At 48.8% G+C, this 12253-nt stretch overlaps 1 protein-coding gene across 1 annotated transcript in view; it reads right to left on the bottom strand.

Annotated features, from left to right (window-relative positions):
• The window catches only part of Nlrp6 (NLR family pyrin domain containing 6), a 10455-nt gene extending 423 nt beyond the window's left edge, over positions 1-10032 (bottom strand). Inside the window, exons 1-7 of the mRNA XM_036173849.1 lie at positions 10004-10032; positions 9193-9464; positions 9004-9039; positions 7092-8817; positions 6240-6332; positions 5173-5343; positions 4930-5097 (exon numbers count right to left, since the gene is read on the bottom strand). Coding sequence (XP_036029742.1) covers positions 4930-5097; positions 5173-5343; positions 6240-6332; positions 7092-8817; positions 9004-9039; positions 9193-9464; positions 10004-10032 — 2495 coding nt within the window. The remainder of the gene's footprint in view (positions 1-4929; positions 5098-5172; positions 5344-6239; positions 6333-7091; positions 8818-9003; positions 9040-9192; positions 9465-10003) is intronic.
• Positions 10033-12253: the final 2221 nt, after the last annotated feature.

The following is a 12253-nucleotide window of genomic DNA, read 5'->3' as shown; positions in this document are numbered from 1 at the left end:
ACCTGAATCAAATTTTGCAAGGGCTTAAGAAGAAAAATCCATAATTCATTACATTTCTCATCAAATCTAATCAGGGGCATTTCTTCAGAGGAACAAAACTGATAGAACACACACACACCACACACACACACACAAACATATATATGGGATTTATTAGAGTGGTCTCCTAAACCTTCCCAAATAGTGCCACCAACTGGGATCCAAGTGTTCATATACCCAAATCTATGGAGGCCATTTCCCATTAAAACTACCACACCTGCCTTCCTGGACCTAGCAAAGACATAGACAATAAGTACATAGATAATGTATTAATAGCTTCCAGTAAATACATGGTACATAATATGTAAATATGTGTGATGTATAAGCATGATACAGGTACTTGTATCACATAGGTATTTACCATGTTTTATTTAACTTTTAAACTTTACTTAATCTTCAGCTTTGCTTAAACTTTGAACCTGACTGTAAATTGTATCCGTTGAGCAATGCAATTTTAAAAGCTGAAAATGATACATAGTTATTGCTAGTGTTAACTGAGAATGTGGAGTTCCTGTTCCTGGGTTCTTAGTCTCCTTAAAAATAAACTCTGAAGGGAACTAGAGAACTATTTGCCTAAGTAGTTGTGAGAAAATCAACTGGGCAAGTGTATTAGAGAGAGAGAGAGAGAGAGAGAGAGAGAGAGAGAGAGAGAGAGAGAGAGAGAGAGAGAGAGAGAGAAGACTCAAACAGATGCTCAAGGGCAATTTTATTAGAGTTTAAAAGAAAACCCCAGGCCAGGCCAGCTGCAAACCTCAGCAGCCCCTCTCCAGAGGAGGACAATGCAGGAGAGAAGGACAAAGGCCATGGAATTTATGCTGGCATGGAGGGCAGACACATGGCTGATAAGCGGCCACACGGCAGGCAGGAAGCTTCAGAGAAAGTCCAAAACATTGTGTGTTTGTGTGGGAAACCCACAGTATTAAGGAAAACATGCTTAGAAGAGAGATGGGGCCTGGAGAGATGGCTCAGTGGTTAAGAGTACTGGCTGCTCTTCCAGAGGTCCTGAGTTCAATTCCCAACAAACATATGGGGGCTCACAACCATCTATAATGGGATCTGGTGCCCTCTTCTGGCCTGCACTGTATACATAATACATAAATAGTAAAAATAAATAAATAAAATAAAAGAGGTGCAAGGAAAGAAAAGGAAAAGTCATTATGCTTTTCTGAATAATTCAGAAGATTGGGTGGACTAAGACCCCAAAATGACTGTGGCCTCTAAGCTACTGCACTGGAGACAGGGATTCTGGGGAGGAAAAGCACAATATCCATTAAATGACTAATTATTTGGCCTATCTCAGAGCTTAAGGTGAGCCTGCCATTCTGGGCCTGGCAGAGAGAATGACACAGCCCAACTGGAATGTTAGACCTCTACCTGGTCACAGATTCTAGTCTATTGACCAGGAGGGTTTTTCTCTTTCCTCTTCTTTACTTGTTTATTTTTATTTCATGTGCATTCATGTTTTTGCCTGCATGTGTGTCTTTATGAGAGTGTTGGATTCCACAGAGCTGGAGTTAACAGACAGCCGTGAGCCACAATGTGGGTGCTGGGCATTGAACCTGGGTCCTCCGAAAGAGCAGCCAGTGCTCTTAACCACTGAGCTATCTCCCCAGCCCTGACCAGGAGATTTTTTTTTTTTTGGTTTTTCGAGACAGGGTTTCTCTGTGCAGCTTTACACCTTTCTTGGAACTCCCTCTGTAGACCAGGCCGGCCTCGAACTCACAGAGATCCGCCTGCCTCTACCTCCTGAGTGCTGGGATTAAAGGTGTGTGCCACCACTGCCCAGCAATCAGATTTTTTATTTTAACAAGAGGACAACTTTTGGGAGTCAGTTCTCTCCATCCACCATGTGGATCCAGGGATCAAACTCAGAGCATCAGTCCTGGCAGCAAGCTCCTTTACACATGGAGTCCATCTACCATGTGGATCCAGGGATCAAACTCAGAGCATCAGTCCTGGCAGCAAGCTCCTTTACACACGGAGTCATTTTTATGGCCCCATTTTTTTTTTTTTTACTAAAAATTTGTACACTGATTTATTTAGTTTATGTGTGTGGGCATGCACTTGTGTGTGCTCATGTAGCCAGAGGATAACCTGTGAGAGTTGGTTCTCTCCTTCCACCAAGTGGCTTCCAGGGATCTAACACAGATGGGAAGACTTGGCAAGTGTTTTTACCCACCGAGCTGTCTTGCTGGCCTTGCCTTTCTTGACCCTCTGGATGTCCTCACTCTTTTGCTGAAGTCATCCGCCTCCCACCTTCTCCCACCCCCATCCTCACCTCTTCCATCCCATCCCTACTGTCTTTTGCCCTGCTGCTTGCTGACCTCCAAGCTAAACGTGCCTGCTTTCTTGGACCCAAGGACAAAAAAGATTGACTTTCTTTTCCCCATCTCCCTTTTCCTGTAAGATTTACAGCTTGCTTGCTGAGCTAGCTAATCTTGGTTGTCAACTTGACTGCATCTGGAATCAACTGAGACCCAAGCAGTTGGGCACACCTGTGAGGGCTTTTCTTTGTGGTGATATATTGTGCACCCTAATAAACTTGCCTGAGGATCAGAGGACAGAGCCGGCCACTAGATTAGACATAGAGGTCAGGCAGTGGTGGCATATACCTTTAATCCCAGCACTTGAGAATTCATGCGTTGCTTGGGAGGCACACATGCCTTTAATCCCAGGAAGTATTATGGCAGGGCAGAAAAAGGTATATAAGGCATGAGGAAACAGGAACTCTCTTCAGGCTGAGGATTTCTTAGAGGTAAGAACTAGTGGCTGGCTGTTCTGCTTCTCTGACCTTTCAGCTTTCACCTTGACATCTGGTTCTGGGTTTTTTTTATGGGACCATCTATGATTCGAACAACATTTCTTGATTCGATCATTTGAGGTGAGAGCCCCATCCTGAATCAGGGATAGCTGAGGTAAGAATATCTACCTTAAACTTGAGCCACACCATCCAGTGACAGCCTACATAAAAGGACATGGTAATTAGCTGGCATTAGAGCCTACTTCTCCGGGATTCCAACATAGACTGAAGACCAGCAGATACATGCAGTCTCACGGACTGGAAACAACTACCAGCAACAACCATTGTTGGACTAGCTGAACCACAGCCATAAAACACGGCAAATACCTATATAATATTGGTTATACATGAACATGATACATAAAACATGGTAAATACCTATGTGATACAAGTACCTGTATCATGCTTATACATCACACATATTTACATATTATGTACCATGTATTTACTGGAAGCTATTAATACATTATCTATGTACTTATTGTCTATGTCTTTGCTAGGTCCAGGAAGGCAGGTGTGGTAGTTTTAATGGGAAATGGCCCTCCATAGATTTGGGTATATGAACACTTGGATCCCAGTTGGTGGCACTATTTGGGAAGGTTTAGGAGACCACTCTAATAAATCCCATATATATGTTTGTGTGTTGTGTGTGTGTGTTGTGTGTGTGTGTGTGTGTTTCTATCAGTTTTGTTCCTCTGAAGAACTCTTACTAATACACTTGCCCAGTTGATTTTCTCTCAACTACTTAGGCAAATAGTTCTCTAGTTCCCTTCAGAGTTTAATTTTTAAGGAGACTAAGAACCCAGGACAAGGAACCTCCACATTCTCAGTTAACACTAGCAATAACTATGTATCATTTTCAGCTTTTAAAATTACATTGCTCAACGGATACATTTACAGTCAGGTTTCAAAGTTTAAGCAAAGCTGAAGATTAAGTAAAGTTTAAAAGTTAAATAAAAATGATATGAGCTGGCTTACTCATCCGTCAAAGAATTTCCCTTTTGTAAATGAGTTTGTAAAGTGGTTTATGAGGTGCATTGTTTAGATCTATGGGCGAGAAATGGCTGACCCTTAAAAGGTTTAAATTCAAAAGTCACAAACAGGAGCTGGGCATATTGCAAGCACTCAGGAGGTGGAACAGGTGGATCTCCGAGAGTTCAGGGCCAGCCTTGTCTACATAGTGAGTTCCAGCATAGCCAGAGCTACATAGTGAGACCCTGTCTTGAAAATGAAACAAAACACAACACAACACAACACAAAGGCAAAGGGTCCACAAACAGACTGGTTACACACCATGTGCAAAGCCGCGGGTTTTGCTCTGTAGCACGGCTTAACCACACAGTGACACTTTGTAATCACAGTGGTGTAGAGGTAGAAGGAAGATCAGAAGTTCAAGGGTCATCTTCTATACAGTGAGTCAGAGGCCAGCCTGGGCTATATGAGATCCTGTCTTGAAACAAACAAAACAACTCACAGTCTGGCCCTAAGAAATTACATTGCACTTGTTTATGAAATTTTTATTTGAGAGTATAGGAGAGATGGCTCAGTGGGCAAAGTGGTGCTGTGCAGGCATGAGGACCTGAGTTCGAATCCCCAGCACCCACACAGCCTATGCTCTTAACCACTGAACCATCTTCCCAGACCCAAGAAACACATTTCTAATTTGAGATGTCTCAAGAAGAGAAAAACTGTCTTTGTAGTTGTGTTCATTTGGGCAGTTGTGTTGAAAATCTTGATTCTTTAGCCAGACATAGTGGTGCAAGGGGTGATCTCTGTGAGTTTGAGGCCAGCCTGGTCTGCATAGTGAGTTCCAGTACATCCAGGGTCACGTACACCCTCTCATAAGCAAAAAGAAAGAGAAAGTCTTGACTTTCAACAAACAGAAAATACAAACTAGACCTGAGTCCTCTTTCTTTTTCCATTGTCTTCTCAATTTTCTCCATCTTTCCACAATACTATTTTCCCGTGTTAGGCTGGGTACCCCGATCTGTGTGTGAGCTTGGTCTCAGAAGGAATGTCTAGGCACCTACTCTAACCTAGGGTTGACAGGCTGTGTGTGTCTTCAGCACCGTGCCTCCCCCGGCCTTCACCTGAGTGTCTTTAGGCAGCATGTAGGGTACTTCAGGGCTGAACACAGGCAGGACACCATGTAGCCAAGCAGCTGACAGCCACTGAGATCCAGGGTGGTCAGGGCCTTGCTCTGCTGGAGCACGATGACCAGGTACTGGATTGCTTCCTGGAGGCTAGGCAGTTGCACCCTGAGGGAAGGGCTGAGCTCAGAGGCTGTGGGAGGTGGTATCCCCTACCTCCATCCTTCCAAAACCAGGCCTCACCTGAGTGTCTGCACCTGGCACTTGGGCCAAGCCAGTCCTTCACACAGTAAACGCAGGCCTGCCTCAGTGAGCCGGCTCTGGAGGAGGCCCAGCTCCTTTAGGGCAGGCGCTACCTTCAGGGCCTCAGAGAGATCTCGGCAAACTGTATCAGGGAGTTTGCAGTGTGACAAGCTGTGGTTAAAAAAAAAAAAAAAAAAAGCAGGTTAGATTGGTCTGTAAGGCCGTGACCATTTTTTTTTTTTTTTTTTTTACTTTGAGCTGAACCAACTACCCATTCCCTCATAGCCTGATGTTTAGCCAAGAAATGGACAGTTTTTCATAATTACCCTTTATTACTTATAGCCACCATCCCCAATGGCTGTGCAGGTCTGCTGGTTCTGATTTTTTTTTTTTTTTTCTTATTACAAATCATGAGGTGAGCACCTTCATGTACTTAGTTTTCTGGTAGAATTTCTGGGTCAAATGTGACTATCTTTTTGGCTTCTTTTGTTTTACTTTCAGATGGCCGGACCCTGGCCTCCACAAAGCCAATTTACCACCTCATCCTCTATTGACGTATGACTGACGTCTGCCTCACCGTGGCCTGTCACTATTAGTTCCCATAACTTTCCTAACTCCCCGCTCAACAAGGATCACTAAGAGGGATAGGACACCTACCATATTCTACGAACTCTACCCATGGAGCCTCGGTAAATCTTACCAACCCTCCGAGGGAGGAAACCAAAGCGTAAGCAGACTGACTTACTCCAGGGCACAAAGGGGCACTGCACCAGGGGCCACCCCCTCTCAACCCTCCCCTGCAAAGAGACGGTGTAGCAACTCCAGCAGCACTTGGGAGCTTCCTTCAAAAGGTAAACATGGTTGCGTTTTCCGTCTCTCCCCCAAAGCTGTGCTGACTCTTGTTTCCCACAAAGCCTAGCACCAGCCTTTCCCTGCCAGCACTTAATAGTAATGGATTCCGGTTAGTCTCTCAGCCTGTGTCCTCCACCTTCCCCAGAAAGCTAATTCGGTCTCTGTACAGGGTGCCCAGCTCTGAATCCCCTCCATGCTGAGGCATAGTGACTCACATCAGAATACTCAGACCACATTGTTGGGCAGTCATGGCCTCACAGAGTGGACGCAGCAGGGAGACTGGGATTTGTTTCGTGGTGTTTCGAGAACTGCAGGGAGAGAAAGAAAGAGGTTGATGGCCATAGTGCTCCTTCCAGGCCTTTCTAGAAAGTGCTCAATTTTTCCTACCTGAGGATCTGGGGTTCCAGAACTGTCTCTGCCATTTATCCTGTATCCCTCGCATTGCATCCCACAACAAACTTGAACCAAACCCAAGAGTGGGCCTGCAGGTCCCTAGGACCAGGTCCTGCCATTATCCTGGTGTATATTCTCAACAGAAGGCAAGTCTTGGCATGGGTATTGAATAGAACCGAGTTCATAGAAAGTAAATGCCCATGTCTGTGCAGGAACCTAGGGTCTGGTGGGGGCTGGGAGGGGAGGAGGACATGGAATAGTGTGGTCAGTACCTGGGCCAGCAGTTGGACCCAAGTGGGGGAGCCAGGGTAGACTTTGAAGATAGACAGCAAATAGTGTCGGGGTGGAGGTACGAGGCTCAGCACACAGAGGACATGGCATATTCCAGAACGTATGAAAAAGTGTGACAGGGAGGAGCCTAGGCCGCTTCATGGAACTAGATTGGCTGTGCTGGGATGGTTACCTTGATCTACACGACTAAAAGTAGGTATGGTGAGGTCACTCTAGGGAAGAAGAGAGACAGCTGCCTTGCAAAGGGGTGGGTAAAGCGGTCCTGAAGTCTCCTCTGCCATGTGGGCTATCAGGTGTGGATACGCTTCCCAGACCAAGTGGGCACGGGCACATACATGGGTGCAAGTTGCTCTGGTGAGGACAACCTTGCCCTCTAGACTCACCCCGTCAGCCGCTTCACCAGACTCTTTTTTTTCTTCTGCTTTGCCTCCACCAGCCCACAGTTGACCAGTCTCAGAGCCTGCCCAGCCGGGCAGCACTGCACACAGTAGCTCAGGACCTCCAGGTCCATGCGGGTGAACCGAACTCGCTCCAGGACCATCTCTGGAAGGCTGCTGAGAGCCTGTCGAACAAAGGTGTCCTCTTGTGTCTCATACAGGCAGTATAACAGCTCCAGTCCAAAATTGAGATCCTCTTCTTCCTCCTCTGGTTCCTCAGTGTCCTCCAGCTCATCCTTCTTGTCTGCCCCTACTGGTACCACCTTGGGGTGGCCCTGTCCTTGTACCCACCGCAGGGTGTCCTGTTTCACGCACTGTGGCACCACACAGCCAAAATGTCGTTCAATGTCACGAATCCTCTCGGCACTCAGTAGTCCAAAGAGGAAGCGAGTGGTGAGTGCAAGATGACCACGCAACTCTACATCAGAGTTCAGGAGCATCTGCACACCTCCCGCGGGTGCCCCCGGAGCCCCCTCAGCCTCCAATAGGTAGGACAATGCAGCCAAGAACTCCTGGAAGCTCTGGTCAACGAACTGGTAGGTGACCTCCTTTTCTAGCACGCCCAGCAGTTCCTTCTTGCTGAGAAACAGTGCCTGAACTTGGGAGCCCTGAAGCTTCAGCCGCTCCAGCTCATTTTCTGAGAACTGTGCTTGATGCTTCAGGATGCCCTCCCGGGCCAGGCGGCACAGTATGCGCAGTTCTCCCTGTACCCGGGGTCCATTGGCGCCTGCAGATTTCAGCATGCTGGCGATGAAGAGCAGGTACACGGATGTCGTGGTCTTGGAGGTACGAGACAGATCCCGGCCCAGTTCCAGCTGCTGCTGCAGCACAGTACACACGATCCAGCACACGAAAGGCACGAAGCACAGTGCGAACAGCGTCTCGTTCTCTTTCACGAAGCGGTAAGCGCGCTCGGCTTTCCTCTCGTCCTGGAAGAACTTGAAGAAATACTTCTTCTTGTCTTTGTCTGAGAAGCCGCGCACTTCTGCGCACTGTGGCGAGCACAGTCTGCCCTGCAGCCTCCCGGGGGCGACATTGCGTGTAGTGACCAGCAAGCGAGCCAAGGGCAGCAGCTCCTGGCTCAGCAGTCCGCTCAGCACTCTCAAGCCACTCGTGGCTTCAAAAGGGTCTGTGCAGGGCGCAGCCTCCGGGCCTACTACAGCAGGCAGCTCGTCTGCACCGTCCAGGATGAACAGCAGGCGCTGGGGATGCGCCAGTATCTGCCGCACGGGCGCCTTGCGGTCCGGACACTGGTCCAGGATCAGGTCTGCCAAGCTGCGCGTACCCGGTCTCTCCAGCAGCTCGCCGCATGGCATGAAGAAGGCGAAATCCACCTGGCCGTGGTATAGCTTGCCTGACGCCCAGTCGTAGAGGATTTTCTTGGCGGCCATGGTCTTGCCAATGCCTGCCGGGCCCTGCAGCACCACGGTCAGCGGCCGCGGGCCCTGGTCATCTCCCCGGAAGAGCCGATTAAAGGTGTTTGTGTCTGAGCGCCTCGCACGCTCAGGCTCCGGCTCCTCCGACGGCCCCAGCAGCTCGTCCTCCACGGCTCCGCTTCCCGGCGCGATAAGCAGCTTGGTGAAGCGCTTGTTGATCTTCACCGAGCGGGCATTCCTCTCCTTCACCTTGGCGTGCTGTAGCAGCACGTGCTCGCGATATTTCTTCTTGTACTCTGTAAGGTGTGAGGCCATGGAAGGGAGGGATGGACCTGGCGCCACCCTGGAACCAATGCCCTGCCTCACTTTCCTTTATTGTGTCATGGCCTCCTCCAGCTATCTCACGCCCCAAGCAACACCAGGAAATGGGCTCCCCGAGGAACCCAATAGGACCTCTCACTTGTGTGCCCCGCCGAACTTACCGGACAGGGAGAGAACTGCTGAGCTGGGTCCGAGCCCTGGAAGGAAAACCCAACGTGAGGCTCACTGAGCGTGAAGGATGGGGCAAGGCATTTCCCTGGGAGCCTCTGGAACTGCCCCCCACCCCCGTGTAAGTGGGGAGAGCATGCCGAGTCAACCGATTCCACCCCATCCTACCCCATCCAGCTTACGCTGCAGCTGCTGCTCCTTGAGCCGCATGGCCACATCTCGAGCATCCGCCTTCTTCAGGATCTTTCGGGTTATGTTCACCGCTGGCTCTGACCCGTAAAACTGGGTCAGCTTGTCGACGAGGTCCACGGGGTCTGAGTTCTCCAGTCGCCCCCACGGGATGCTCCGGCCATCCAGGGGTGCATCCCGCAGCTTGTGGCGAAAGCGCTTCAGCTGCTCTTGGCTCAGGTCCTCTAGCGCGGCCAGAAGCAGCTCCCTTGCCAACGCCTCCGAGCTGGGGATGGGCAGGATTGTTACTGATGCCACTGGCATGGGACCTGTTCCCGAACCTCCAAAGCACCTCAGGTCACACCTGGCATTTTCTCCACATGGAGCCCCAGGACAATACACCTCTAATTCCTAACTGCTTGTGGTGAGGTGAATCACTCTATAGATAGCCTTCCCGCGTCCTTCCTTTTACACACCTGACCACACCAGATAAAGCCAGTTGAGGTCCCTACATGGGTCTGTACTCTCCTTTGTCTCTCCCTCTGATAGGGCTGCTCTAGCATAGCTCACCCCAGGAACAGAGAGCAGACAAGCCAGGCCCTGACGGGGTTCCTAAATTCGTCACTCCAAGCTCACCGCACACTTTGGTAAGTCCTTTCTGGACCGCCTGCACCAGGGGCTAAGTCTGAGTCCCTTGTAGGGAGCAGACATATAAATGCCCTGGCTTGGGGGGAGGGTATAGAAGATGGGCTTTGAATCAGCTGCCCAGGACAGGTTCTAGAGGGCCAGCTTAACTTGAAAGTTCTTCCTGGAAGCCACACTCACCTGGAGCAAGAGGCTCCAGCCACATCCATGGAGTCTTGTCACAGGACCTAATGCTCAGAGGTAGAGGCAGGGAGCAGAGGTGATCCTTCCCCAGCTAAACTGGTCTCATCCTGGGAGTGGGGGGGTTGCTCAGCCATGTCCATTCCAGCTTAGCTAGAGTCTTGCCGTCAGTCACAAGGCTCCCACACTTAAGCACAGTTCCCATTTAAGTGCTATAGAGGTGACCTTTGGTTTTTCTTCTATTTTATTCTATCAATACTCCTCCTCCTGGGTGTGGCATCCCATGCAGCTGTGAGAAGGTGATTCAGAATGAGTGTGTGACTCACAACTGGTTCTTCAGAAATGGCCTTAGGTAGCTGAAATTTTTCAGACAAGGTGTCAGAACAAAAGGGGAATGTATGGGCAGGGCTTTGTGGAAAGGTTCACATCAGGGGAAGAGGGGAGCCAGACCCTGAGCTCTGCAGCCTCTTAATCCTCCTCCACGAAGCTACGGGCCAGAGAAGGGATGTTTCTGACCTTGGGACCTGTAAGTGACTACAGGGATGTGGAGTTCTGATGTCTGTGTGGGATAGACGTGTGCATAGGCATGTGTGTACCTTCACATGGCAAAGTTAACATGGTGTTTGAGTGCAGGTATTTGTAGCGGACTAAGTTAAGCCCTTGGAGACACAGTTCATTCAGGCAGAGCTGTGTGGCCCTTTAATGCATACCTTTTTCTACTAGTTCTTGAAAACAGGGTTTCTTTGTCTCCCTGCCATCATATTGAAGGTAGACAATGCAAAGCTAGGGCCAGTGAGGTGGCTTCCCAGGGAACGGTGCTCACCCGACAACCTGAGTTCCAACCCTGGAACCTACATAAAGATGGAAGGAGAGAACCAACACCACAAAGTTGTCCTCTGACCCCTACACCTAAGCTGTGGATGCATGCACCCCTAAATAATTGTTTAAAATGGGGGAGGCTGGAGAGATAGACAACACTTAAGAGCTGTTCATACAGAGGATTAGTTTGGTTTCTAGCACCCACATTAAGTGGCTAACAACCACCTATAACTTCAGCCTCAGGTCATCCACTTCCCCCCTCCGGCCTCTGCAGGTACCGACACACAAGTGTGTGTGTGTGTGTGTGTGTGTGTGTGTGTGTGTGTGTGTGTGTGTGTGTGTGTGTGTGTCCATGTGTGTGTGTGTGTGTCCATGTGTGTGTGTGTCCACCACCTGCATGCCTAAATAAAAAGAAAGAAGGGAAGAAGACAAAGCCAAGATGGTCTTCAATAAACTACTCAACAGCAGTGTGACCTTGAACAAGCTGGGTTTTTTTTTTCCGAGACAAGAGTTTCTTTTTTTAAATTTTATTTTATATATTTTTTTAAATTTTATACGAGACAGGGTTTCTCTGTAGCTTTGGAGCCTGTCCTGGATCTCACTCTATAGACCAGGCTGGCCTCGAACTCACAGCGATCCGCCTGGTTCTGCCTCCCGAGTGCTGGGATTAAAGGCGTGCACCACCACAAACAATACAAGTTGTCTCACTTCTATGCCTCTATTTCCTGTTCTGTGAAATGAGACACTCACAGGAGGCTGGAGAGATGGCTCAACAGTTAAAAACACGGACTGTGTGCTGGGCAGTGAAAGGGCACCCTTGTTTTCTTTTTCTTTTCTTTTTTTTTTTTTAAAGATTTATTTATTTATTATGTATACAATGTTCTGCCTACATGCATACTTGCAGGCCAGAAGAGGGCACCAGATCTCATTACAGATGGTTGTGAGCCACCATGTGGTTGCTGGGAATTGAACTCAGGACCTCTGGAAGAGCAGTCAGTGCTCTTAACCGCTGAGCCATCTCTCCAGCCCAAAGGTGCACCCTTCTAAAAATGTTTTTAAACTTATTTTACATACCAACTACAGATTTTCCCTCTCATCCCCCCCACACACATCTTCCCCACCTCAACCTGGTGCACACTTTTAATCCTAGCACTCTGGGAGGCAGAGGAAGGCAGATAGGCAGATCTCTGAGTTCAAGGCCAGCCTGGTCTACAGAGTGAGTTCCAGGACAGCCAAAGCTGTTATACAGAGAAACTCCCCATGGAAACAAACAAACACCACAAAAAACAAAACAAAGACAACAACAAAAACCGACTGTTCTTCCAGGGGACTCAGGTTCAATTCTTAGCACCCACATGACAATGCAAAACCATCTGTAACTCCAATTCCTGGAGTTCTGACACCTCTTCTGGGCTCTGCAGACACCAGGAA

The sequence above is a fragment of the Onychomys torridus genome, chromosome 1, assembly GCF_903995425.1.
Source record: "Onychomys torridus chromosome 1, mOncTor1.1, whole genome shotgun sequence".
NCBI lineage: Eukaryota > Metazoa > Chordata > Mammalia > Rodentia > Cricetidae > Onychomys > Onychomys torridus.
The sequence above is the reverse complement of the archived record's forward strand: the minus strand, read 5'-3'. Positions and strand labels throughout refer to the sequence as shown.